This window comes from Panthera tigris, chromosome X (genome assembly GCF_018350195.1).
Source record: "Panthera tigris isolate Pti1 chromosome X, P.tigris_Pti1_mat1.1, whole genome shotgun sequence".
NCBI classification, from domain to species: domain Eukaryota; kingdom Metazoa; phylum Chordata; class Mammalia; order Carnivora; family Felidae; genus Panthera; species Panthera tigris.
Window position 1 is genome coordinate 125,734,194 of NC_056677.1, and position 27,495 is coordinate 125,761,688.

Sequence of the window (27,495 nt, forward strand, 5' to 3'; positions counted from 1 at the left end):
ATAATTGCCTGTGGTCTCTTCTACGATTTTTATGGTTTCAGGTTTCACATTTAGGTCTTTAAATGCATTTGGGGTTTATCTTTGTGTATGGTGTAAGAAAGCAGTCCACTTTCATTATTTTGCATGTAGCTGATCAGTTTTTCCAACACCATTTGTTGAAGAGACTGCCTTTTTCCCATTGGATTCCCATTCTTTCCCGCTTTGTCGAAGATTAATTGACCATATAGTTGTAGGTTTATTTCCGGGTTTTCTATTCTGTTCTATTGATCTATGTGTCTATTTTTGTGCAGTACCATACTGTTTTGATCACTATGGCTTTGTAATATAACTTGAAGTCAGGAATTGATTGTGATGCCTCCAGCTTTGTTTTTCTTTTTCAAAATTGCTTTGGCTATCAGGGTCTTTTGTGGCTCCATATTTTAGGATTGTTTGTTATTGTCCTGTGAAAAAATCTGTTGGTATTTTGATAGGGATTACATGAAATCTGTAGATTGCTTTGGGTAGTATAGACATTTTAACAATATTTGTACTTCCTATCCATGAGCATGGACTGTCTTTCCATTTTTTGGTGTCATCTTCATTTTCTTTCATCAGTGTTTTATAGTTTTCAGGGTACAGGTCTTTCACCTCTTTCATTAAGTTTATTCCTAGGTATCTTATTATTCTTAGTGCAATTGTAAATGAGATTGTTTTCTTTTTAAAAAAAAAATTTTAATGCTTATTTATTTTTGAGAGAGCACGAGCAGGGGAGGGGCAGAGAAAGAGGGAGACACAGAATTCGAAGCAGGCTCCAGGCTCCGAGCTGTCAGCACAGAGCCCAACTCAGGTCTCGAACTCAGGAGCCGTGAGATCATGACCTGAGTCGAAGTCAGACACTTAACTGACTGAGCCACCCAGGAGCCCAAGATTGTTTTCTTAACTTATTCTTTCTGCTGCTTCATTTTTGGTGTCTAGAAATACAACCAATTTCTGCACATTAATTTTGTATCCTTCAACTTTACTGAATTCCCTTATCAGTTCTAGCAGGTTTTTTTTTTTGGTGGAGTCTTTTGGGTTTTCTATATATAGTATGTCATATGCAAACAGTGAAAGTTTTCCTTCCTCCTTACCCACTTGGATGCCTTTTATTTCTTTTTCTTGTCTGATTTCTGTGGCTAGGACTTCCAGGGCTATGTTGAACAAAAGTGGTGAGAGTGACATTCTTGTCTTGTTCCTGGCCTTCAGGGAAAAGGTCTCAGTTTTTCCCCATTGAGGAGGATGTTTGCTGTGAGATTTTCATATAGAAGGCCTTTATTATGTTGAGCTATGTTCCCTCTAAACCGACTTTCTTGAGGTTTTTATCATGAATGGATGTACTTTGTCAAATGCTTTTTCTGCATGTATCAAAAAGATCATATGGTTTTTGTCCTTTCTCTTATTGATGTGATGCATCATGTTGATTGATTTGTGAATATTGAACCACTCTTGCATCCCAGGAATAAATTCCACCTGATCGTGGTGAATGATATTTTTTTTAATGTTTATTTTTAGAGAGAGTGAGAGCAGGGAAGGAGCAGAGAGAGAAGGGGAGAGAGAGAATCCCAAGCAGACTCTGGCTGTCAGCATAGAGCCTGATGCAGGGCTCCAACCCACAAACTGTGAGATCATGACCTGAGCCAAAATCAAGAGTGGGATGCTTAACCGACTGAGCCACCCAGGTGCCCCTAGTGAATGGGTTGGATTTAATGTGTTGTTGGATTCAGTTTGCCAGTATTTTGTTGAGGATTCTTGCATCTATGTTAATCAGAAATATTGGCCTGTACTTCTCTTTTTTGGGGGGTTTCTTTATCTGGCTTTGGTATCAGAGTCATGCTGGCCTCATAGAATGAATTTGGAAGTTTTCCTTCTTCTATTTTTTGGAATAGTTTGAGAGGAATAGGTATTAACTTTTCTTTAAATGTTTTTTTTAACATTTATTTATTTTTGAGACAGAGAGAGACAGCATGAATGGGGAGGGTCAGAGAGAGAGGGAGACACAGAATCTGAAACAGGCTCCAGGCTCTGAGCTGTCAGCACAGAGCCCGACACGGGGCTTGAACTCACGGACCGCAAGATCATGACAGCCAAAGTCAGACGCTTACCCGACTGAGCCACCCAGGCGCCCTGGTATTAACTCTTCTTTAAATGTTTGGTAGAATTTGCCTCTGAAGAAGACTGGTCCTGGACTTTGGTTTGTTGGGAATTTGTTTTTTAAAAGATTTTATTTTTAAGTGATCTCTACACCCACTGTGGGCCTCGAACTCACAACCCTGAGATCAAGAGTTACAATCTCCACTGACTGAGCCAGCCAGGTGGCCCATTTGTTGGGAATCTTTTGACTATTGATTCAATCTCCTTACTGGTAATCGGTCTGTCCAAATTTTCTATTGTTCTGACATCTTGATATCACCTAATTTAGGCCAGGATTGAGTTCAAGTTTAAGTCTCTTCCAGCTGCTTGGGTGAACATTAAATAGAATCCCTTGTAAATGCACCCAGCTCAATAAATTGTGTCCAACTCAATGTTACTATCCATCCTCCTTGGTGTAACATCTCTAGAATTCACTCCCACACATATTCTCCCAGCTTTCTGCCAGTATTTACTAACAAAAATCCTGTTATACTTTTGGTGTATAAACTATTATCTCTTAGGTCTTGGTGTGTGCCTGTTCCCCTGGAACTCGCTGAGAGACCCTAGTTATGGGTTCAATGTCACCAGGGGATGGTTGTGGGGGTTCTTGAGGAGAGTGGGTACTCGTTTGTATGAAAGCCCTAAATATTCTCTTACTTTTTGTAGCCATAGGGCTCCCAGTACTGAAAATCCAGCTCAATTGAATTATGCAGATTCAGAATCCCCAAGTCAGTTGAGTTCCCAGCCTCTCCACGTTTCTCAGGTGAAAGGCAGGGTGATGGGAAGGAGTGGGGGAGCGGGGGGCTCAAAGTGGTGGTGCTTTCAAGCCTGAAGATGCAAACAAACCAATACACAAAGCCCCTTTTTGGGGATAGGATTCCTGACACCATGCCTGTTACCACTTTCTCCATCAGTCTGGATCCTGTGAGGAAGTCAAAACAATGGCAGATCCTTCCCTGGTTCCTTTCAGAGAGAGCACAACTCTGCCGATGACACCTTGATCCTGGCCTCCCGGCCTTCCGAAGTGGGAGACGATACATTTTGGCTGTGTAAGGCTTCTGGTTTGTGGTCCTTCCTCACAGCAGCCCCTGCAGACTCACGAAGCCCTTATGACTGGAACCACAGGGGTGGGGGTGGAGGTGCAACTCCTCAAACTTCGCAACTTAGAGACGGGGGCAGGGCTCACCTAGTGCCGGGGTCCCTGAGCTCAGAAGAGGGCCCTTGTGGGGCTGGGGCCCCAAAGACAATAGCTTAAGAAGTGGCACACCCACTGTCTGGCTCAGCGCCTCTCCTCCCGGGCACGTACCTCTGAGGAAAGACCAGGCGTACCCACTTGATTCACGATAGCCAGAACTGGAAACCACCCGAACGACTACCAACAGGGACACGGATAAATTGTGGTGTATGCATACAATGGATATTTGTCAGCAGTGATGAGGAGGGAACAGCTGACACAGACGGCCACGTGGGTGATGTCACCGGCCACATTGTCTCTGGAGCGGGATATTGGATGGGTGGAGGCACAAGGGGGCTTTTCACAGTGATGTAAATGTTCCGCAGTTTGATCTGAGTGGCAGATTCGCAGGCAAAGAAGGCGGGTGTCCACTTCATTTCATGCAAGCTCTCAATAGAGCCATTTTGCAGGAATTTTCAGGGCCGAGAAACTATTCTGTGCGATCCTGTGAAGGTGGATCCCTGTGCTTATACGTTTGTCCAAATCCACACGACACCCACCACAGAGAGTGAACCCTGATGCCAGCCGTGGGCCCTGGTTAATGATAACACACCAGTATTGGCTCATCAGGGGTAACAAGTGACCCACATCCCTGCGGGATGTTAGTAGAAGTGGATACAGCTGAGGAGCAGAGTGAGGAACTCTCTCTCTAGGAACCCTGCCCTCGGCTCCATTTCTCTGCAAACCTAAACTTGCTTTGAAACCCAAAGTCCACCAGGGCACCTGGGTGGCTCAGTTAAGTGTCCGACTCTCGATTTCAGCTCAGGCCATGATCTCAAGGTTTGTGGGTTTGAGCCCCGCACGCGGACAGCGCACAGCCTGCTTGGAATTCTCCCTCTTTCTGTCTCTCCCCTGCTTGCACTGCCTCTGTCTCTCAAAATAAAAATAAACTTAAAAAAAAACCCAAAAGTGTATTGATTTTTTAAAGGAGATATTCGGTTATTGAATACACCGCAAGGAGGGTGGCGAGAGGACAGCAGAGGAGGGGCCGTCTGCCAAGTCCATTAACTTTTTTTAACACCCAGGAAGGCAGCCCCGGGCAGAAGCAGTAGGTCCACATCGTCAGGACCTGAGGCTCCTTTTATCCCCCAGAGCCCGATAGCTTCCCTTCATCGGTGTAGCATGCCCCCCCGCCCCCGCCCAGGCCACTGTGGCGTCCGTGTCCCAGCGAGGAGCTGGAGTGGGGCAGGGAGCCCAGCCTCGAGGTTACCCACGCACCCACATTCCACTGCCCCACCTACTCACAAAAGGGGGAGGGTGTACCTTGAGCTGAGCACAATTCTATTATGTAAAAATAAGCACAGACACTGGGGATGAGAAACAGATCCCATTGCTACCCTTGGAGATTAGGCGGGACGATGAGTGTAGAGTCAAGAGAAGTGGAGAAACGGGGCAAGAACCGGAGGGGCTGTGCTGGTAGGCGCAGGGTGTTGTTACTGACGGAAGGTATTACGGCACCATTGGTCTGCTCCCGGGACTGGTCAACAGAGACAGAAAAATCAGAGATGCAGAAAAGAGAGCAATCCCCGAGCGGGTCACAGGGGGTGGGACCCGGTGCCCAGGCACAGGGACTGACCTCAGCGAACTGCACCTCACCCACGGGGCCGGGAGAGCAAAGGGTTTGGGTCCAGGCCTTGGGGGACTGACTCGGCTGTGGAAAGCCGGGAATTTGGGGAGAAATTCTGATGCTTTCTGTGCTCAGTTACACATGAAACAAAGGCTGCTACTGAGATGTGGGGCAGGTGAGAGTTCACCGTGGAGAGCCCGGGGTGGGGGTGGGGGGTGGCGGTGAAGGGCAGACCGACTCAGAAATTCCCAAAGCAAGCTGGCCATGCCAGCGGGCCCACTGAAGGCTCTCCTTCATTTAAAGTGTGTTTTACTAGGGGCGCCTGGGGAGGGGGGGGGCTCAGTCGGTTAAGCCTCGACTTTGGCTCAGGTCATGATCTCACCGTTCGCAGGTTCGAGCCCTGCATCGGCGCTCTGTGCCGACAGCTCACAGCCCGGAACCTGCTTCGGATTCGGTCTCCCTCTCTCACTGCCCCTCCCCCACGCATGCTCTGTCTCTCAAAAATTAATAAACATTAAAAACATAAATAAAGCGTGTTTTACTGGGCGCTGGCGCTGCAGCAGGGAGCCGGGCGGGTGCTCACAGGGGTGCGGGGCAGGGCCCAGTGGGGTAGAGGCCAGGAATGGGCCGGCAGGTGGTTCCGGCTGCCCTGCTTGGCTCTGGCACCTACTGGTCGGTGTGGGACACGGCCGGGGGGCATCGTGCTCAGTAAAAGGACAACTGTTTATCTTCATGTGCAGGTTTTTATTTGCCTGTCATAATTCTGATATTTATGTACATATATATATATTTCTTTTGTTTTTTGTAAAGGGCTCATCAACAGACCAAGCAAAGGCATAGAGGGACACCTTGCCTGCCAGGCAGGAGCACAGCAGAGCTGGGAGAACCAATCTTTCCTTTTTCCTTTTTTTTTTGTCTGTTTTTATTTTTCCTAGGATGGGATCATCAAAGCTAATTGCTATAAAACCTAGAAACCACCTAGAGACTCAGACATCTGCCTACACACTAGTGGCATATGGGGGAAGGCAAGGGCACAAACTTTCAAAGTCACGGTGTATTTACATTCCCAAGGTTGAGGGGCGGGGGAAGCTGAGCACGGGAACTACTCAGGGGCTGGGCGGGGTGGCTAAAGGGTTCTGGGCTGCAGGCGGTGGCAGGGGCAGTGGGGGGGGGGTGTGCCTGCCCCACACCCTGGCAGTGACAGAGGCCACTTGGATGCTGTCTGGTGGGCACCGAAGGCAGCGTGTGTATAGAACTCCTGGAAGCCGGCTGCGGGGCGGGGTGGGCGGTGGGAGGAAGGTGCCGATGAGAGTGACACTGGCAGGTGGGGACTCTGGGCTCTCCAGATGGCCTCCTCTGCACCCGTGGCCAGCTCGCCCAGCTCCCATCCTGGTTGGAGCAGATGGTGGGGACGCCGAGTTCTGTCCCCGGTCCCAGCCAGGCTGTGTGAAGAGCGGCCAGCCCTACTTCCTCTCTGTCCAGCCACGGCCTCTCTCTGCCCAAAGGCTGATGAGGCAGCACCTGAAGGCTCCCGATGTGTGGGTGACTGGCCCCTGGGCTGGAACAAAGCGGTGTGTGCCCAAGAAGGGGTGTGGCTGGGTTTTGGCAATAAAGTGGGGACCGGGTAGTCAGAGGGGGATCAGAGGCAGTGAGTTCCTCTCCTCTGCCCCCAACTTCAAGCCTCCCACAGGCCCAAGGCCAGAGCAGGGGGCCGAGGCCTGGTAGAGAGTGGAAGGAGCCTCCGTCCCAAGGTCAGCACAGGTGTCGGGCTTGGGAGCCTTGGCCTCTGACTCCCGTGTGGCCCAGCCCCAGGCTCCGCCCTGCCTGGCCTTGCCTGGCTGGAACCTGCTACTCTAGGGTCCCGGCAGGGTTGATGGGGGAGGCGGCCCCCGAGCTGTCATTGCCTCCCGCCGCTTCCTTCTCCTTCTTGCCGCTGTACTGGCCGATGAAGGAGCCGTCCTCATTGAACTGGACGTCCACGCTGCCCCCGTAGTCGGCCAAGCTGTCATCACTGCCCAGGGGCTTGATGTCTCCATTGAGGGATGGCTGGCTGCTGCCAAAAGCCTTCTCCTCATTGTCACTGTGGGGGCAGAAGGCAGGCAGGAGTGGGAGGCTGCCCGCTAGAGCCCGGCAGGAGCCGGCAGGTGCTAGCCCGAGGGAGGAGGCCTGGCCCAGGGTCCACCTGCCTTCCATGCGCTCTGAATGCACTGGGGCAAGGGTCCTCATTCCTGACACATACCAGGGGTGGGGGTGGGGGTGGGGGGCAGGTGACATGCACAGCGCCAGAGGGGCAAGGCCCAGGCCTGCCCAGGATGCTGGGGGACGCGAGGAAACAAGTGGGCGCTCGGCCTGTAGGTGAGCCGGACGGGGGCGCCAGTCCAGCTGGCAGCCCTTCCACAGCCCAGAGGGGGGAAGCCGGGGAGGTGACAGGTAGGCCCAGAAACTGAGCGTCGGCATGGGGACGAACTGGGGCGTGTTGGCTTCTCCCAAAAACAGGGAGCTGCGGGGCCAGAGGGCTGGGGGCGTGCGGAGCCCCAGCAAGCGGGGGCCGATGGCACTCCCAGGCACACGGTCCGCAGCAGGAGGGCCCCTGCCATCAGGCTCTGACAGTGTCTTCCCACCGCCCCTGTCTTACCTCTCCAGGGACCTGACATCACCCAGCGGCACAGAGAAGAGAGAGAGACAGGGTCAGATATAAGGGCGAGAGCAGTGCTGGGCGGCTGGCCAGCACCTGCTCTTACCCCCAGCTCACCTGTACTCGCCAAAGGTCTCGTCCTTCATCGGCCGGGCCTCGGAGTCCACCTGGGTGTCCTCCTTATCCTTCACTGGAGACACAGAGAAGGCCCGGCTATCCCTCCCACCCCCGCCGGACCCCGGACATCGGGCCCCATCCCCGGCTTGGGGACGCGGGCGAGGCTTGCCCCCTGTGCTCCGAGGGCCCCGGGGACTCTCTCGGCAGCGCTCAGAAGCCAGGAAGTCTTCGACGTGGACCACTCACCCCACGTGGGCCTGGCTGCCGTTTGCTGCTGGTCTGTGCAGAAGCTCCCCCTAGGCCCCCCGCCTGCCCCCGACATGCCCATGCCGTCCTGCCGGAGGCTTGGGGACCGGGGGTGGGGGGCATGTACCCGCTCTATCGCCCTCACCTGAGCCCCAGGCCAGGGCCTACCTGAGTATTTGCCACCCTTGCTGCGCTTGATGAAGCAGAGGATGAGCAAGACGAGGACCAAGAGGATGATGGCGCTGATGAAGCCGATGAACCAGCCCTCGGTGGCGAAGCCAGCGGGAGGGAGTCTCACGCGGCCTGCGGGCAGATCGGGAAGACACGGAACCCGGCCCCAGGTGAGACACCCACTCCCAGCCCCTCTGCGCCGGGAACTGGCCGGGGCTGGGGGAGGACCAGGCCGGCAAACACCTCAGGGGCGGGAGGGGACCGAAGCATGCTTGAAGCTGGCTGGTTGGGGAGGCCCTCGGGGGGGAGGGAGGACAGGGGGCACGGAGATTCCGGGAGGAGGAGTGGGGGCGCGGCGCGGGGCCGGGGCGGAGGGACACGTCACCGGTGCCATTGGTCTTCACAGCCATCTTTAGGAGCACCCTCTCCTTGAGCAGGTGGATCTCATAGTCTGTGTCAGGCTGCAGGTCCCACTGCGTGTAGGAGCTCTGGTTGTAGCTGACGTACTGCGGTGGCAGATGAGGGCCTGTCTTCTCGTCTGCAGGGGCGACAGGGCAGCAGAGGTGAGCAGGAGTACCGTGCGGTGCCCTGGTTCCACACCGCCCCCGGGGGGCCTTTTGTGCTCACCTCCCAGGGCTTTGAACCAGATCTGGAACCCAAAGTTGCACTGGCCCTCCTTGGGGACCCAGGAGACCACGCTGTAATTCTCGCCGGCCATGGCCGAGATGTTGCCAAAATCCGGGGTCCCTGGGGAGCAAGAGGGCGTTGTGGGACCTCGAGGCAGCCCAAGGCTGGCCATCCTGGGCCTGGCTGTCCGGCGGGGCCTTCTCAGCCCCCTCCAGCTCACCAGATAAGGCCATGGTGCCTCCTTCCCGCACGATGGCCTCTCCAGGGCCCTCTTTCGTGGTGGCTTGCAGCTGGAAACGATACCGCAGGTGCGGGCTAAGGTTGGTCAGGTTGTGCATCCGCAGCTCAGGGTCCGGAAGGTCAAAGGACAGCTGCTCCTTGTCCCCATCATCCACTGCGAGGACAGACGGGGAGTTGGCCGTGACCTCCAGCTCCGCCCGCCCCCCAGCCGCCCTCCACTTGTCGGCCGAGCCCGGCCGGGACGACGCACGTACACGGGTGGTAAGAGAGCACGTAGCCAGTGAGCACGCCGTTGTGGCTGAGCGGGGGCTGCCAGTGCAGCAGCAGGCTGGTGTCCGACTGGCACTCCACGTGCAATGCCTCAGGGTGGCCGGGCACTGCGGAGCACAGACACGGTGGCAGGTCCTTGCCTGGCCAGCCCTGGGGGGGCGGTGGGGACAGGGCCGTGGGCTGCAAAGCTCACCTCCTTCTGGGGTGCTGAAGGTCATCTCACTGGCAGGCCCCAGTCCTCGGCCGTTAAAGGCCTGCACCTCCAGATGGTAGGAGCTGTAGGGCCGCAGGCCTCCCAGGACGGCGCTGGTGGTGTTGGCGGGCACCACCACGTGCCCTTTGTGGACATGCCTCTTGCTGTGCTTCCTCTGACTGCCCTCCCACCAGTACGTCACCTGCAGGTGGACGGGAGGCCCCGTAGGGACGGAAGGTGTCCAGCAGGGCAGACCCCCTCCCCGCTCCGGCGCAGGCTTCCCACTGCCCTGAATGGAGAACCTTTCCTCCTACCCTGATGACTCTAGGACAGCAGGTGGCAGAGGCCCGCCCCAAAGCCTGCCACTCCCGGTGGCCTCGCACCTCACCCTGGGAATCCCCTTGCCCCCACGCCTTGAACCCTTACATTGTATCCCCGAAGGTGGCCCTTGACCTGGGCTGGGTCCACGGGCCACCATCTGACCAGCACGGCACTCGAGTTAAGGATCTTGATGCCTTCCAGCTCGGGGCTTGCCTCGGGGTCTGGAAACAGCCGGTGGCATGGATGAGGGCCTGTGGCCTCCGGAGGCCAGCCCAGAACCCTCCCGCAGAAGGGAGATAGATTTGGATGCTACGTGGGGGGCGGGCCGTTTGATGAGCACGGTGTGTGCACAGTGCGGGGTCTCTCCTTGCATACTGTTTGTCGGTCGCAAGGGCAAAAATAGTACACAAAGGAGTAACCAGGAAAGATCTTGACCAGGTGATCAAAACTAACATCTCGCAATATTCCAGATGCAGGGAAAAGAAAGAAGCAGGACAACCAGACTTGATGGGGGATCTGGGACTGGACCCCGGACCGGGGGAAAAGACAGCACTAATTGATACAATTGGAATATCGGCTGCCAACTAGGTAAATACAGTGGTAAATCAACAGTAAATGTGCTGTCAAGATGGCACTTTGGTTATGGAAAAAAACGTCCTTACTCCTAGGATATGCTCTATGCAGAGCCCCGGCGTGGAGGGAGGAGTGTGGGCCATCTGTGCGCATTTGGGCTCCACCCCCCCCATGGGCGGGGCCAGCCCAATACCCACCCCCCCCATGGGCGGGGCCAGCCCAATACTCACAGTCTTCCCCAGAGTAGCCAATGGTAATCTGGGGCTCAGGGCCTTTGCCCTGGCTGTTGACAGCCTGGACTTTGATCTCATAAGGCACAAAGGTGGACGTGTTGGACACAACCAGGAAGGGGTCGCTCACAATCTGCTCCTGCCAGGCACCCCGCGTCCCCTGGGGGCGCCACTGGACGCGGTACTGAACCTGGGGGGCGTTCCAGTCCATCCACCTAAGCGGCTGGAGGAGGAGGAGCACCAGAGGAGCTGGTGAGCCAAGAGCACTCGCCTCCTTTGACCCCCTCCCGAGCCCAGCCTCATGTCCGGTCATCCTCTGGTCCTCAGCACAGCCGGGGGTCGCGGCCAACACCTGGTCCTGGCCTGATGCCCCGGGGCACGCTCAGCCCAAGGGGGAGGGGGGGCGCCCTCACCTTCCAAGTGATGACCATGTTGCTGGTCTCATTCCCTTCCCCCTTCACGTCCACAGGGTTCTTCTCTGGGGCTGGAAAGTAATGTGTTAACACATCAAAGCCATGGGCTCCTGCCGAGGCTGTGAAGGCCAAGGACCAAGGAAGGAACGGCACTTTCTGGCTCCCCTTTCTGGCCCTGGGAGCCGGGAGCCAGCAGCTCTGGGGGAACCCTGCCTCCCACCTTGCACTGGAAACCTAGAAGCACAGGGGCTTGGGCACAGTCACCTCTCTAGGCCTTCCTTGCAGGAGCCCAGGGGCCCTGGAGTTGGAGGCGCCCCTCCCAGGTGGCTCACCTGCCTCAGGCGTGACCACAGTCTCAGAGGCCGGGCTGGGCTCTCCAGAGCCATACTTGTTGATGGCAGTAACTCTAAAGGTGTAGTGGACATAGGGCGACAGCTTGAGGGTGGTGGAGGTCTGGTTCCCGGGCACCTTGCCCAGACTATACCATTTCTCAGGCGCCATCTCCTTGTCCTCAAATTCAATGTCATACTCTGCCAAGAAGCGAGCCGGCAATTAGGCGTGTGGCATAGAGGGGAGGGCTACATGGGGCTGTAAGTCCGGGTCTCCCTGAGGAGGGGAGGGAGCGCCCAAGGCAACAGGCATTCTCAGAGTTCCAGGAGGAACTGTGAGCCCCACACCCAGGTGCTTGCCCCGTGGGATGGGCGGTCCTGGAGCCTTGGGCCCGGGAGGACGGAGGTCCCGCAAGGAGGGCAGGCTACCCGGGGTGGCTGTGGGGAGGTGGGTGGCGCCACGCTCAGGCCTCTTACTCTCGATGGGGGCGTTGTGGTCCTCGGCGGGTCTCCAAGACAGGCGCACCTGGCTCTGCTTCAGCAGGTGGCGGTCAGACAGCTCCAGCTGAGGCACCGGCCCGGGGCTCCCTGAGGGACATGGAGGGTGGGTTCTCTGGCCCATACGCCAGCTGGCCACCCCCCTCCCCAGCTTGAGAAGGCCCTGCAACGTGACCCTGGGCTCTTGTGCCCGGAGGCCCGTGCCCCCCACGCCTGTAGGTCGGGAGCCCGACACTATCCTAGGACTCACCCACCACCAGGAGCTCAGCCCTGCTCTCCACTATGTCCAGCTCGGTGCCAGCCACGCAGCTATAGTTGCCCTGGTCACTGTAGTCCAGGCTGTGGATGACCAGGAGCCCGTCCTCTATGAAGTACCTGGTGGGGAGAGGGCGCGCGCTTGTCCTTTTGTTCTGCTGCCCCCCTCCCCCTTTTGCCAGAACCTTCCTGCTCAAAGCAGGGGCGCTTCCCAACGGATGAGGCCAAGAGGTCTGGACATCCTGCCCTCCCCACTCTGCCCCCTATCACCAGGCCCGGGTTGGGGCTGGGCCCGCACTTGTCATCGTCCCCAGACTCCTGCAGGTTTCGACCGTCCCCTCGCCAGGTGATGCTGTGCTGCAGGGAGGGGTCAAAGGAGGCTTGGCACGTGAATGTCACTTTTGAGCCTTTCTTCTCGATGGCACTCTGTGGCCCCTGTGTGATCTGAGTGGCATCTGGGGGCAATGATGGAAAGGGAGGGTCAGTCTGGTGTCCTCCGGAGACCATAACCCTCCCTCCTGGAGGAGCTGTTGATCACATCAGTCGGGGGCAAGGTGGGGAGGGGGTATCATCTGACCTTTGACCTGCAGGTTAGCCACAATGGTCACATTGTTTTGGTCGTTGGCAGCCTGGCAGAAGTAGTGGCCAGTGTCGTTGGTCTGGAGGTCCCGGATGCCCAGGGTCCCGTTGGTGTAGGGGAAGAAGCGTTCATCCTGTAGCACGGTCTTCCCTTCCTTGTCTAGCCTAGTGTGAGCAGAGCAGGCCTGGCTCAGACCCCACCGGGCTGGGCTCCCCGCCCTCCCCAGCTCCCTGGGCCAGAATATGGCTTAGAGGCGCCCCCTTCCGGGAGGGTCACTCACCACTGGACGCTGGGCACAGGGGCTCCAAAGGCCTTGCACAGGAGATAGGCGGTGCTGCCCTCCACCGCCATGTATGTCTCGTTGTCTGGGGTCAGGATCTTGGCCGGAAGCTCTGGGGGAGAAGTAGTTACAGGGGAGGGGGCAGGACTCAGGGTGGGGCGAGGGCCCGTGAGCATCCAGGGCAGGCGCGGGGTTCAGCAGGGCAACCTCTCCCAAGAGGGCCCTTGGGTACTTCCCTGCACCCTACTCCCACCCCTGCCAGACTGAGTCTCTGCCTTCCAGCGTGCCTGAGAGGCGCCTCCCATCCCAAGCATCCAAGTTTTACCAATTACTTGAGCCCCACTGACAGTCGACCTCTTCCTGAAAGCCTTCCTGGCCCACCTCTGTCTTCCCTGAGGCTCCGGGAGAGGAGCCACCAGGCTGGCCTTGGGCACATCCTGGCCAGGGTGAGCCTCCGCTCAGCGACACCTGCTCAGTGACACGCGGTGGGCCAGAGCACTCTCTAAAACTGCTTTTTCATCTGTAAATGGTGGCGAGACCCCGCCCTTCCTCCACAGCACTCACCCCCCCTCCGCCCCGCCCCAGCCCCCGCCGCCCCAAGCCACCGCTATTGATGGGGGTGGGCGAGACATGGGGTGGAGGGCCCCAGCGAGGAGAAAAGCAGCTGCTGGCCGAGTCGGTCTGGTGGCCTTGCCTGGTGGGCTGCGGGGACAGGTGGGTTACTCACGAACGACATAGATGTAGGCGTTGGCCAGCAGCAGCCCGTGCCGGTTTCGGGCCTCACACTGGGTCACCATCGTGTCGCTGGGCTGCATGTTGCTCAGGATCAATGCTCCACGCTGGATGCGGTACTTCTGGTCCTTGGCCAGCTCTGCGTGAGCAGCAGGTGGGCCCCGAGGCCCAGGGCGGAGCAGTGAGGCACAGCGAGGCTCCTCGTCACCCTCCCCTTCCTCCCCGGGGCCCCCCAAGCTCCCTGCCCCTGTTCGAGGCCCCGCTCACCCTCCACGGGAATGCCATTGATTCTCCAGGTGACCTCGGGCTGGGGCCTCCCTTGCACTTGGCAATCCAGGCGGGCAGTCTCTCCAGGCCCATACAAATGGCTCTGGGGCTTGTGTAGCCAGTAGGGGGCAGCTGCGAGAGGTGGCGAGCTGCCCTGAGCAGGGGCGGCCGGCGGCCAGCTCTGGCCCCAGACCCAGACCCAGCCCACCCCCTGTGACAGTGGGCACTGCACACCGCCGTCCCTGGAGGTCACTCCTGGGAGGCCGCGCGACCCAGGAGAGGCACCATACCCTCCACAGTGACGTAGTAGGTGTGCCGGTCGCTGCCCAGCGAGTTCTCGGCCAGGCACCGATACTCGCCGTCGTCCTCCTCCACCACGTTCAGCAGCTGCAGGGTCTTGTTGTGGTTCTGGTAGGTGACTCGGTCGGCCGGCATGGGGCCACTTGGGCGCAGCCACTTGATGGTGGGTGTGGGGCTGTCCAGGGCCACGGTGGAGGGAGGCCGAGGGAGGGGAGCACAGTGGAAGAGAGAGCGCAAGCCTGCTCGGCCCCGGCCCGTGACAGAGGTCCGCTCGTGCCTGCCCACCCCCACCCGGGGCACCCAGACTCACAAGCCCTCAGCGATGCACTCCAGGACCAACGGCTGCCCCTGCAAGGCCACCAGGTGGCTGCTGGAGTTGGTGGGGAAGAGTAGGCGTGGCTTCCTGTCGATCATGCTGTTGGCTGGGAGGAGAAAAGGGGTGGGTGGCACGGCCAACCCCACCCTCCACCCACGGAGTTACCAGGCCAGGTGGATGCCCCTGTGAGGCCTTAGGGCCTCTGTTTCCTCCTCTGTTAAAGGGAGGGCCCCTTCTCTGTTCTCGCCTCCTGGGAAGGGGTCCGAACAGAGGCGAAGCGGGAGCCAAGCCATCCTGGAGGAAGACCAAGGTCGCCTGATCTTTGGGATGGGCCGTGCCAGAGCGTGAGACAGCAGGTGAGGAGGAGGGCGTGTCAGAGTCTTAGGGACTCACTGGCCTTGACCCGGAGGTCAATGGGCTCCTTCTGGATGATGGTCCGGGTGCCAGGGAAGTGGGCGTGGCAGATGTAGTCCGAGTGGTTGTCCGACGTGAGCACGTTGGCAAAGTAGAGATTGCCGTTCTGGCCCATCGTCACCCGCTCATCCTGTTTGATGTGCAAGATCTCTGTGGGGGCGGGTGGGGGGCAAGGAGGCGAAGGTCAGGCCCCCGTCCGGGAAGCTGTACCCACTGACACCTCCACCCCAGGCGGCAGCCGCTCCTGGGCACCCACTGCTATTCATCCAGTAGATCCGGAGCGGCTCTGCGCTGGGCGGCGGGTGGCAGGGCAAAATCACCGATTCCCCTTCCTCCACCTCCACAGGTTTCACCGTCTCCTTCGGCCACTTGGGGGCACCTAGAAGGGACAGAGAGAGGCTGGCACTGTGGGGCCCAACTCTCCTCCCCGTCAAGGCAGGGCAGGGCAGGGGAAAGGAGGAGGGACGGCCAAGAGGGTGAGAGGGCCAGGTGGCGAGGAAGTTCACACGGTGGGAGGCAGAGACTTGGGGTCCTTTCCGGGCTCCCCACGCCGCACACAGAGGACCAGATGGCTGTGAGGGGCCAACCCTTCACAATGCTTAGCTCCCACCCAGAGGCCTAAGATGGTTGGGGGGCGGGGGGGGGGGAGGCTGCGGTGCAGCGGTGGGGGAGGGGAGCTGCGGAAGGATGTGGGAGTCACAGACCCTTCCATCATCCTGACACAGGAACCATGGCAACAGTTCCCAAGGTAACCCGCGGGGTGGAGAGGAGAGAGGAGCATGCTCAGGAGGCAGAAAGCTCAGGGAGGACGGAATGCAGAGGGAAAACCCCAGGGACAGGGCGACACAGATAACGACGGAGCTGGCTGGCGGGCAGAAAGGAGGGAGACGGAGGGGCCGGGTTGGAGGTGGAGGAAGGAGGGGAGAGCAGAGGAGAGAGGCCACAGAGTGACGGGCGCAGCGGAGAGAAACGGCCCAGGGTGGGGCAGGAGATGGGGCCGCGGAGGCACGGAGGGGGCAGTGGGTCACACAGAGGCAGAGCAGACCCGAGGGAGAGTGAGGCAGGTCAGCAAGGTCGAGGTGGGGCAAAGCCCAGAGGCAGAAGCCAGGGAAGGGGAGACGGAGGGGACCAGGAAGGCAGCGCGGAAAGGGACAAAGCAAAGAAGCGGGAGGACCCTGCCGGGGAGTGAAAGGGGAAGGCGGCGGGCGGCCAGCGGAGCAGCCGGTGTCTTCCGCCCGCTAAACCGGCAGCTGGGGGCGCGTGGCCACCCCCGGCCCGGACCCCCACACACGCTCCCTGAGACCTGTTTGGGGACCCTCTCGTGTACCCCCAGGCCCTCCCAGGCCCCCGCGGTGCCTCGCACCCTCAGCCATGAGCTGGATCTCGTGAGACATGGCGGTGCCCAGCTTATTGCTGGCAAAGCAGCGGTAGGTGCCCTGGAACCTCTGGGCGAAGTTGCTGTTGTTGCCCGCGATGGTGAAGGAGCCGGAATGGGGCGCCTGGTGCACGGTCACACCCGCTTCCTCCTTGGGTTTGAAGTGGACGCCGTCCCGAGTCCAGCGGAACCTGTGGGCAGAAAAGGGCTCAGAGGCCGAAGGCCCTGGAACCCAGGACAGGGGCTGGCACAGGCTGGAGGCCACGGTGCGAGCAGCCAGGGGCCCCGGGGACGGGCCGTGTAGGTCAAGGACCAGGGGACACGAGAGAGATCCGGGGCATCCGGGCGCAGAAGCTGGGCGGCCCCGGGAGGCAAGAGGACTAGAAGCTGAGGTCAGCAGTGAACAACAGGGCTTAGAAGGTGATGGTCACTCACTGCACTTCAGGTCTGCCGCTGGCCTCGCACTTGAGGCTGATGTCGTCTGTGGGGAAGACAACCAGGCGCCGTGGAGACTGTTCGGTGATGACAGGTGGTTCCATCACTGGGGACAGGATAGGGAAGAGGTGGTGAGGATGGGGTCTGGCTGGCTTCACGGCCTCGACCCCCGTCCCACTGGGAGGCAAGGCACGGTCTGAAACCCTCAGAGGCCCCAAGGCCGCGGAGGTGGGGGGCAAGGAAGAACGAGCTGGAAACAACCCGGCTGGGCCACGGGCGAGTGGGCCACGAAAAGAGGGAGAGAAAGGGACACGGCACAAAGGTTGAAAGGGACAGAACAGAGAGGACAGCCACAAAAAGTACAAAGAAAGACATCTGAGGGAGAGATGAAGCCAGAGACAGAAACCAGGAAGTCACGGGGACAGAGGGAGCAGAGAGGACGCAGTGGCGACAAGAAGCAGGAGAGGGTACAAGAAAACCCAGGCCAGGGCAGAGACAGAACAAAGATGGCCCGCGGGTGAGACAGCGGGACGAGGACCCAAGAGCCGGAAAAGGCAGCGACCCGCACAGGGCACAGGGCTCACAGAAGTGGAGCATGTGCGGCAGGGGGACTCACTGGCACCCCTCTTCCCCGCCCCTCCCGCCCCGGGCCTGGGAAACACTCCCCCCCCCTCCCCCGACTTACCACGGTATCCTTCATCTAAGAAGTCCGGGCAGCAAGGGAGAGAGCGGAGAGAAATGCTGACACTTGCAGACCCCCTGGGGAAGGGGACGGAGGGAAAGGGGGCTACGGGTGGTGTCATACGGGGGGCACAGGCCAGGCTGGGGTTATGGGGCAGAGCAAGGCCCAGAAGGACAGGACCGTCTCGGGGTGGGCTAGGCTGCGGCCCCAGCACACAGGGAGAAATTCGTGCCTTTAACAAGGAATGCCCTCTGGACAGACGCTTGCATCCTGCGGGCGGAGGTGCAGAACTGACCCCCCTCCCCCGCCGGAAGGTGGGGAGGCAGGCAGCCCAGCATCCAGGGCACCCTCCCCCGCTCCAGCCCACTTCCCTCCTAATCCAATTAGCACAGCTCAGTGTTTTCAATTACCCAGGCCCAGCCTTCAGAGCCCGGCTGCCCCCGCTCTCCCCCGCCAGCCCTGCGAAACCCTCCCAAAGGCCTGGCTGCATCCGAGTTTCCATTGCCTGCAGGGCTGACTCCAGTCTTTTCTTTCTCCCCTTCCTTCCTCCCGGGCAACGGCCACCAAGTTGCCCGGGGCTGAGGCCAGAGCTGCTGCTTCCCTGCCACAGGACTCGGCCCAGCACCAGCCAGGGCAGCTGTGAGGAGGGGAGAGGAGGCGGGGAGGCAGGACGGGGAAGGCAGGAGCGCACAGCCTCTGAAAGCTTTGTCTCTGCAGAAGACCTCAGTCGCGGGTCCCCTGGAGAGAGGAGGAGGCTCCCGGGGGACACTGCAGAGGGAGCCCGGGGCTGGGGAGGGGCCAGTACAGGCAGCCTAGAGCAAGAGACAGTGACCGGGATGGAGAAAATCGCCTGGGCGGAGGAAGACGGGGAAAGAGACAAAGGGGCCCAGGGGCAGGGAGAGAGACAGCTCTAGCTGGAGGGCAGGTTCCAACAGGGCGACACCAGGTGCCCAGAGCGGCCCACTTCTCTCTTTCTCCAAACTCTCCCTGCCCCTCCCTCCACAGACGGACACACCCGGCCAGACGGCCCCGTCGCTGTGGCAGCAGGGCAGGCCAGGCGGGTGCCCAGGGTGAGGCCTGAAAAGCGACCAAGAGGAGATTGAGGGGAAGGAGGACGAGCACATGTGTGTGAGTCCAGGCACACATGTGAATGCTCGGGAGTGTACCGCGCGCAGGACGTTTGTGTGTCAGTGTGTTTGCATATGGGTGTGTCTTGGCAGAGTACGTCTGAAGGCTGTGCGTGTGCCTCCGTTCAGTACCACACACCTGCCTCTGTGTGTATGGATGACTCCGTTCCTTTGTGTCTAAACCCCTCGCTTGTGTGTGTGTGCGTGTGTGTGTGTGCCTCCTATGCGTCTTCTCCGGGGGCTCTGCCCCGTCTGTATATCTGTGCCTGGTTGGATACAGGTGGCTCGTCTGTGTCTACCCACGTGTGCATCTATGTCCATCTGCCACGGGGAATCGGCACAGGCACGACTGCACGTACCTCCGTGTGCATATCCCAGGGGACATCCCCACCCTTTGTCCCATCCGTCCCTCTCCACCTCCTCCAAACCCTCGGCTGCCTCCCCCCAGCACCAGGTGTCCTCCAAGCCCGCCTCCCTCAGCCCCTGCCCCATTCCTGGCATAGACAGTGTTCCCCAGCGCCAGCCCCCCCCCCATCTTTCAGTGACACTGGCCTCCCCCAGGTCCGGGCTCAGAGACAAAGGTGGCAAGGTGAGGGAGAAAGGACTGGAGCCACCAAGGAGCAGGCTCGAGATACACAAATGCTGCTGCCCTGCGAGATGCCCCTCACACAAGCCCAACAGCCACTCACAGCAGTGTGTTTACACTTCCTGCTCACACTGGGGAGAAAACATCATCACGGTGACACAGACTCCACACACAAATGGGTACTCACAGACGGCCCCAGCTCACATGCACACACGACCCACTATAATCAAATGCTAACAAACACCCGCAGACCTTCACAGACCTGACCAACAAGTAACAGTTACAGCGACTCACAAACTTACCCATGTGGGAAATCAAAATCACACTCAGCCACACCTAGTCGATCACAACCACACACATCCACACACACCAAATATACTGTCTGTGCAACTCACAAGCATACACAAATACTCGTGTTTTGTCACAAGCCCCCAGTCATACTCCCTAACACCCGCACACCTACCCACGACCCTCCACGGACGGAAAGCTCCAGCAGTCTCACCCCTTCAGCCCCACCCAATCGTCAGGATTTACAAAACTGCTGGGCCTTTGTAAGGTGTCTTGTCCTGTGGCAGCTCACACACAGAGCTACCAGAGGCCGAAGATGAGATTACTCAGGTCAGAAACAGGGCAAAACTTGAATCCAGGCCTTTGCACAAGCTAGCTCAGGACTGGGGGCCGGCCCGTTCTCCCGCCCGCCACAACACCGGGGGAGGGTCGGGGAGAGCGGGCCAAGGGAGAGCACCGCGGGGGCCCTTCCGGCGCCGAGCCCGCTGTCCGTGGTCCTGAAACCGCCCTCCCCCGCCCGCGCCGGTCCCCTGTCCGTGGTGCTGACACACCCCGCGTCTTCCACCCTGTCCTTCTCTCCAGAGGTCCGGGGTACCTCCTGTCCACTCTGTACCCAGGAAAGTAGAGGGGAGGGTCCAGAGCCGGCAGAAGGTGAGGAGGCAGAAGATAAAAGAGGAGCCCAGCGCGGCGGCGAAGGGAGGCGTCAAGGCTCCCTCCAGCTACTCACATTCCTCGGGGATCTGGATGAGCAGGCAGGGGCTGCACAGAAGGAGAGGCCACAAGTACCGCAGCGACACGGCCATCTTCCCGGCGGCGCCGGCGGCTCGGCACGGCACAGCCGGCCGGGCTCGGCTCAGGCTCCGGCCGGAGGGAAGGGGGCTGGTGGGCGGCTTGGGGCGGGAGCCAGGGGTGGGGGCACTGGGAGAGGGAAGGAGGGAAAGGAAGGGTGGGGGAGGAGAGAGGAGAGAACGGACGACTTTAGTGACTAACATCTGGGCGAGCCCGGGCTCCTGGCCCCGCCCTCCGCCCCGCCCCCAGTGGGCCAGCTCCCCCATCCCTCCCTCCCCCCGCACCTTGGAGGGAGAAACCTAGAAGTCTTAGCACTGGTTAGGCCTCCAGGTTGCCTTTCATTCCCTTTCTCCTCTCCGTCTGTGCTTCCACACCAGCTGCCTCTTCAGCATCAACTTGTTGCCCCAATCAGCTCCCCTGGGCATGCCACAGGCCACTCTGTGCATGAGTGTGGATGTGGATGGGCATGTAGCCAAATATACACATTAGTATTTATGTGGCTGTGCGTGTGCATGCAGGAGCACATTTGTATACGTCTTTTCTGGAAAGGGGGTGTGTGTCTGCAAGAATCAACGCATGGGTCTAGATAGCTGCATGTGCACATGAGAGCATGTGTGTGTCTTCTTGTGTGTCTGTACCTCTGGGGGATGAATCCTCGTGTCTGCTATCTCTGTGTGTGCACACAAGCATGAGTGCACGTGTATGTAGAGAAGAACTCTCGTCGGTCTCATTGTTGTGGGTTTCAGAGCCAACTGATCTCTGGGTGGTGTTCAGGCCTACAAAGCTGGTGGGGGACAGGGAGGTCTTGGGAAGTGGGGACTGGGAAGGGAGGAAAGGGGCCCGGGAGGGTGGCATTTCACAGAACAGGTTGAGGAAATGGAAGAAGGGGGAAGGAAACCTGACCTCAAGATGTGGCAGGAGGAAGGGAAGTAGGAGAACACCTCTCTGCTGTCCCTCATGCCCCTGCGGGGGGGGGAGGCAATAGAGGTGACTGTGGCCTCTCCCCTTCCAGATGCTCCAAGCCAGGGTCAGGAGGAGCTCTGAGACAGTGTTTCTGTCACCTCTCATGTGTCTGGCAGGCCCGGGTCTTTTTCTGAGTCTTCAGGGCTCAACTGCTAGATGTGTTCACCCCAGCCCAAGTGACACCAGCCATACCCACATTCTCCCTGCATGCAAGAAGCCCTGAAGACCGGAGGCCCAGGGAAGCGGGCGGGGGGGGGGGCGGATTCTCTGCCATGACTACAAGAGGAAACACACTCCCAAGAAGACAGCTGTCTTTGACTCCAAACAGGAAGGGGTGTGAGAAAGAGGCAAGGAGAGAAAGTGCAGGTGGGGTAAGAGTAGGTTGCTGGTTGACAGAGAGCTTGGAGGCTGGAGCTGGGGTCTGGATGCACTCTCCAAGACCATACTGGACATCTTCATTGTGCCCAGCCAACACCTTATCAAAGGGGGACGATGCCTCATCTAGAATGCTGAAGGGGAGGGGAGGGAGGCCTGGAATGCCATGCTAAGGCATCTAGACTCTGTCAGGAAGGGACTAGGAGACATAAATTGGTTTAGTGTAAGGGGACCCGACAAGAGTGGGGAGTTCAATAGACTGCCTGGGGACTCAGTAGGGGAAATGGATGGTGGTGAACAGCTGGAGGGGGAGGTGGAGAAGCACCAGGACAGGTCGACATGGATGGGCTGAAGGCCAAGAGAAGGACTCAGAGGGCAGGAAGTGGCGAACGCGAGGCCAGTTCCCAACTTGCAAGAACTGAGCTGGGGCCCAGAAGGAAGGAGCAAACAGCAGACCTGTTCTGCCCCCACCTTCCCCCACAAAGCCCGGACAAGCAAGGTGGGCCCCAGGCGGCCTTGGCCTCCACTTCAAGGCCTGTAGGAAACAGTAGGAGACTCAGATCAGAGGGCAGGCGATCAAACGACAACCTTGGGAGCTCTGAGCACTCTAGTCTTAGAAGGGGGGAGGGGAGAGAAACCAGCTAGGGGAAGCTCAAAGAAGGGCCTTCCTGCACAGAGGAGGCCAGGGAGCTCCCTTTGCTGGAATGATGATCACGGTCATGGGAACTCGTCTTTGTCCTCAAAATCTAGGCTCCCAGAATCGGGTTCGGCATATATGCCCTGGATGTATATGCAGGGAAAATGCAGTACTTCCGAGCCCCTGGCTCCCCATTCTCTGCCCCATCCCGATGTCCCACAGTCTCACACCCAACCTCTTTTAGTCTCCTGGCATTTGCCACCCAGCTTGCCACCTTCCCGGGGAACTCAGACAGGCAGGAGCCAGAAGGTTGAGGCCCCTGACAGCTGGGAGGGGGCTCTGCCTCTTCCCCTCCCACCACTGCTGGGTCTCTGATGTCTCATCATTCCTCAGGCAATTACAGAGCCAGCAGCTCAGGTTGTCGGCTCAGCAGGCCCCCCAACCCCCATCAGCACCTCCAGGGGCAAGGAAGGCGAGAGTGTTCCACAAGCTGGTGTACAGATGGAGCCAAGGCCACGTCTGCGAGGGGTGGGGATGGGCTGGGGAAGACTGAAGGGTGACAGACAGGGTGAGAAAGAGGCAGGAGGGAGCAGGAGAGGCTGAGGAGAGGGGCTGGGGGAGGGAGGGCAGGGAATGGGAGACAAAGACAGGATGCTGGACCACCACCACGGTAACCAAGACGGAGAAATCCAGCAACAGAGACCGGCATCGGGGAAAGGGTGAGAGAAAAGGAGTACAAAGGGTGAGAGGTGGCCGCAGAAAGCCCTGATGGGAAATGGTCCAAAGAGCAAGAAGAGTGAGTGGTGTGTGTGCGTGCACATGTGCACAGACGTGGTGCTGCCTCCTTGAGTGTCCTTGTCCCTGGGGGGGGGGGCATGCCAGGCAAGGGACTGGGAGGGAGGAAGGAGGTGGGCCCGAGTAGGGGGGCTTCTTGGGCTTAGAGGTCAGGCTGGACTGACAGGCAGGGCAGAGAGACAAACAGCAGAGAAGCTGTTGAGCCAGAAGCAGAGAGACAAAGCCCACGACAACAGAGACAGAGCAGCAGGTCCCTGGCCACTTGTGGCACTGGGGCTAGGAGACAGTTGTAAGGCAAGATGAATGAGCCACTGCTGGCTGGCCCTCCTGGAGGAGGTGGGGACCCCCACAGCAGGAAGGGAGAAGCACTCAGAGTGAGCAGCCGCCCGGCTGGAGGTAGGCGCCCACACGTCTCCAGGCACAACCGTGAGTGTCCGTGTGCATGCCCGCACTTTGTGCTGGGGTGATGCACAACAAAGGCAGGCTGATCCTGAGTGGGTCTAGCTGGGAACCCATCCCCCCGGACACACCGCACCGCACAGGCAAGAAGAAAGGGCGTGGCAGGCACCGAGGCAGACTGCCGTCCGCTGGAGCCTGCACAGACAGGGCTCAGGGCGGCAGAGGAGCCACGCCCCTTGCTGCACCCTCAGTCCCTGGGTCCCCTGGGGAGTCTTCTCCTCTGGCCTCCTGTCCTCTTACTGAGGGGGACTTGGAAGGTCGTGGGTTGAAGCCAAGATCTGGGGTGGCTGCTTTCCTCCCTGACTCCCTGACCACACACACACACACACACACACACACACCCCTCACGAACCTTCAAGGGTGCCCCGCGTCAAGGGTGTCCCGCGTGAGTGAGTGCCCAGGTCCTGTGTAGGGTCCTCCGTGTCCCTCCCATCTGATAGAAATGGAGTCCCTCCAGGGGCACGTAGCCAGAGGGCCCTCCAGCTCAATGTCTGTTGAGAATGGCAGCTTCCCATGGCCCGGCAGGCCCACCAGGGGCAGGGCTGGGGGCTCAGCTGGGGCTCAGTGCCCCAGGTGTGTGAGACGGTCAGGGTGTGGGTGCTGGGTCCACATCCTTGAGGCTCGGGGAGTGAGCGCATGGGGGCATCCATGCCCGGGCTGTCTGCCAGAAGGGCTGGTGGGGGCCTTTGAGCCCGTCAGTGCGTATATGAGGGTATGGGTGTCACCTCCACCCTACGCACTGTGTTCCTTTAAGGCTCCTCCTCGCCCTCCCCCCCCCCCAGGCTGTGGCTGGCGGGTTTCCATGGAGATGGAGCCCAACTCCCTCCACTGGCAGCAGAGAGGAAAGCCTGCCTGCCTGCCTGCCTGTCTGCCTGCAGCAGCCTAATGGGTTAGATAATACATAAAGGAGGCTGCTGGGTGGGAGCCCCCACAGGTATCTGGGGCCTGGAAGTGCTAAAGGACTGCCACCTTGTCCTCTGTGGTTCCCACTGCCTCGCCCCTCCCAAGGCACTCCCCAGAGTGAGCCCACAGCCCCCTCAAGGCTGCAGTCTCCAAGGCAACAGCAGCTCACCTGTAATGGACCATTCTCCTTAAAGGATGAGGAAGGGGTGGGACAGAAGTTAACCCTTCATGGGAGAGCAGTGAGAACAGACCGTCTCCACTGGGGAAGGAAGGGGGCATCTCACCATCTGCGGCCAGAACAGCTTTTCTCCACCCCCTCACGTGTGTGTCTCAGTCAGGTGCCCCATTTTATTAAATAAATCCATGGATACCACTTACCACACGCCAGGGTTCTTCCAAGCACGTTTACGCACATCACTCAATGAATCCTTAAAATCACCCCGGAGAAGGAGGCCCTATCATTACCCCAATTTTACAGATTAGGGAACTGAGGTTCAGAGAACCAGAGCACAGTGTCCAAGGTCACAGAGCTGGCACTAACGTTCACCAGGAGTAAGGTTCTAGATGGCGTGGAGGTTCCCAAAGCCACCAAAGACTACTCTGGCAGGGGGGAGGTCAGCTTGCCTCTCAGGCATGTGTACGTGTGTTCCCAGAGGGCCAGGGGCCTGGACAAGGATGGCCTCCAAGCCGTCCTGTCCCCTAGGGAAGGGCTGATTTGCTAGGCAGATGGCAGGCAAATGGGGGGGGGCAGGGATGGAAATCTTGGGAGGAGGCCACGTGGAAGTAGGATGTGACCCATATCACGCCTCAGCACAGAGCAGGGACCATCTCATCCCTAGGCCTTGGGCTTTACTCGACCCACCATTCAAGGACGCCATCCAAAAAGAAGGCAAATTCCTTTCTCTATTAAGCTTGGGGATAGCGTGCAGAAGGGGAAACTGAGGCCCAAGAGAGCAGAGGCCAAGACTCATAGAATGCCAGTGCTACAGCCAAGTTTCCCATGCACAGTTGAAGAAACTGAGGCCCACAGCCCGAAAGCTGCCTCCCTCGATGCCCTCTAAGCCTCCCCTTCAACTTTGGAAAGCGGGCTGAAAACAAGACCAGAATACCCCCCGTACACACCTGAGAAATGAACCTGGCACTAGAGGGGGCTTCGGGGGCCAGGCTAGAGGGCACAGCGTATCTCTCATTGCTATGGGCTGGCGGGGCCTGTCGCTAGAGCAGGCAGGCGGTGCAGGGAAGGTGCTGCTCAGATACGCCAGTCCGGGGACACCTGGACCAAAAGGGCGGGTGGGGGCGCCTAAAAATGGCTCAGAGACTGCCAGGCCCCTCCGGCCCCCTCGCGGCTCCCCACTGCCAAAGGGCTAAAGAACAGAGGGGGCCCAGGAAGCCTGGGGTAGACAATGGGGCCTCTGTTGTCCCCAGGGCCTCAGCATTCCTAAGGCATGAACGCAGGAGGCCAGGGGAGGGGTCAGAGGGCACCCCCCCCACACACAGCGGGAAGCCCCATATCATGCGCGTCATGCATCGGGCATGCCAGCCTCTGTGCCACCGCCATCAGTCCCGCCCCTTCCCCCACACAGGCCCACGGGGCATCTGAGGGGACCCATTCGGGCACAGAAGGATCTGTGTGCCCACGCTCTCTCACGAACACACACAAATGCACACATGCAACCAGATAGATGATCCCCACACATGCAAAGAGGAATACCGGAAGCTACGCACACGCCCATGCCCAACATCGCCCCCATGCAAACATCCAGCCTGGCTGCCCTCTCCCGATGGGCCTAGCTCCGAAGGCTCTAGACGGGAGAGCTGAGGGAGGGGCTCCCGGTAACTCATCTCCTCCCTTCAAGCTCAATCAGACCGACATCAAGATGGACAGGCTCAGAAGGCCCCCCTGGCTGAGTGCACAAAGCCCAGGACGCTGCCGCCTCCTGCTCCACCCAATCCAAGGCTGACAAAGCCGTCCGTCCTCGGTGGGTTTAGGGACAGAGGCTGGCATGAGCCGCTGAGAGGCAGGACAGTGGCTGGGCGCTCCCTCGGAAGCTTCAAGACCTAGAGAGAACACGAGGGCCCAGGCGGGCTCCCGAGGCCCTGGGTGGGGGGAACTGGACAAAGAAAAGCTTCTGGAAAGGCCGGCAGCCCAGAGCCTTCCCCTGCAGAGGGACCCCCCTCCCCCCTACCATCTGACCATAGCCTTTAGGAAGCCACAAAGATCCTGTTGATATCTGGGGAGAAGGCAGGCTGGCCTTGCTAACTGCCTGACCCCCGGTCCTCTGGCTGGTGGCCAGCAGGCGCCTCCTGTCCACCCCTCAGGTCAGATGAGGCCCCTACGGGCAGTGTGGGCCCAACCCAAAGGCATGAGCAGTCACCCTGGTGCTGAGGCTCAGAGCTGGGGCCAAGCTCAGGGCCATGGGGTGTGGGGCAGGGGAGAAGCAGAGAGAGAAGATAGGCAGAAGGGGAGGGGTGGGGCAGGCAGAGGAAGGGGGAGAGAAGGAGGGGAGTAGTGCCCTCCCCACAGCGAAACTCAACTGAGTGGGGAGAGGGAGGGGGACCTGGAGAGGTGGGTGGCTGGCAAGGAGAGAGCAAGGGGGGGTGGGGGGAGGGCAGAAGAAGGGAGGCGTCCAGAATGGGGCAAGTCAGAGCAAGCAGGAGGGTGAAAGACTGGAGGGCAGGGCCTGCTGAGGGCCCATCCCAGCGGGCCCCACCCAGGGACCCAAGCCCGGCCTTCCCAATCACGGCAGGAGCGGGCAGGGCAAAGACAGCTGCCAGCCTGTGACCCTAGAGGGGGGATCAGACCCGCCGCCTCCCCCATTGTCTGACTCACAGGGTGGGGCAGGGCCCCCGGGACTGCACTCCGGCTGTCACCCTCCCCCTCGCTCCTGCAGAGGTCTGCACCGGACCCCCATCTCTACTCCATTCTCCCCCAGCGCATGCCCCTCCCCAGGCCCCCAGACAGCCCTGGAAACGCATCCCCCTCATCCCAAAACTGTTCAATCTTTTGCCCAAGAAGGGGGTCCGGCAAAAGCTGCCATCACCTTTGCCCTGGCTCTCCTGGAGGCTGGCCTGGCACTGATGCGTGACTGGCACGGCCTGGTTGGGCCTCTCCTCGAGGCCACGCG

General features: G+C 59.3%; 1 protein-coding gene across 4 annotated transcripts; it reads right to left on the minus strand.

Moving 5' to 3' along the window:
- Positions 1 to 5,845: 5,845 nt before the first annotated feature.
- Positions 5,846 to 20,341, minus strand: L1CAM (L1 cell adhesion molecule). Of its 4 annotated transcripts, XM_042974920.1 has the most exons (28): positions 20,177 to 20,341; positions 17,452 to 17,466; positions 16,767 to 16,872; positions 16,320 to 16,522; positions 15,213 to 15,335; positions 14,936 to 15,106; positions 14,537 to 14,648; positions 14,217 to 14,401; positions 13,927 to 14,058; positions 13,655 to 13,798; positions 12,928 to 13,039; positions 12,645 to 12,811; positions 12,366 to 12,522; positions 12,063 to 12,187; positions 11,792 to 11,902; positions 11,318 to 11,515; positions 10,986 to 11,056; positions 10,573 to 10,795; positions 9,875 to 9,990; positions 9,449 to 9,650; positions 9,240 to 9,362; positions 8,966 to 9,139; positions 8,746 to 8,865; positions 8,504 to 8,656; positions 8,116 to 8,250; positions 7,702 to 7,774; positions 7,585 to 7,596; positions 5,846 to 7,029 (listed from the first exon to the last, which is right to left on the minus strand). In XM_042974920.1, exons 1-28 carry the CDS (start codon positions 20,250 to 20,252, stop codon positions 6,798 to 6,800), a joined length of 3,771 nt encoding a protein of 1,256 aa, XP_042830854.1. In that variant the 5' UTR covers positions 20,253 to 20,341; the 3' UTR covers positions 5,846 to 6,797. The 4 variants fall into 4 exon arrangements, with proteins under 4 accessions (XP_042830854.1, XP_042830856.1, XP_042830855.1 ...); XM_042974922.1 differs by lacking the exon at positions 17,452 to 17,466; XM_042974921.1 differs by lacking the exon at positions 7,585 to 7,596.
- Between the last annotated feature and the right edge of the window lie 7,154 nt (positions 20,342 to 27,495).

Excerpts from the sequence above, each read along its gene's own strand:
- L1CAM (XM_042974920.1), bottom strand. The coding sequence starts at position 20,252 with ATGGCCGTGTCGCTGCGGTACTTGTGGCCTCTCCTTCTGTGCAGCCCC. Across the intron at positions 9,991-10,572 it reads TGGCTACTCTGGGGAAGACT|ACCCCGAGGCAAGCCCCGAG; the intron begins GTGAGTATTGGG and ends GGCTGTTTCCAG. Across the intron at positions 9,140-9,239 it reads CGTGCTCTCTTACCACCCGT|TGGATGATGGGGACAAGGAG; the intron begins GTACGTGCGTCG and ends CTGTCCTCGCAG.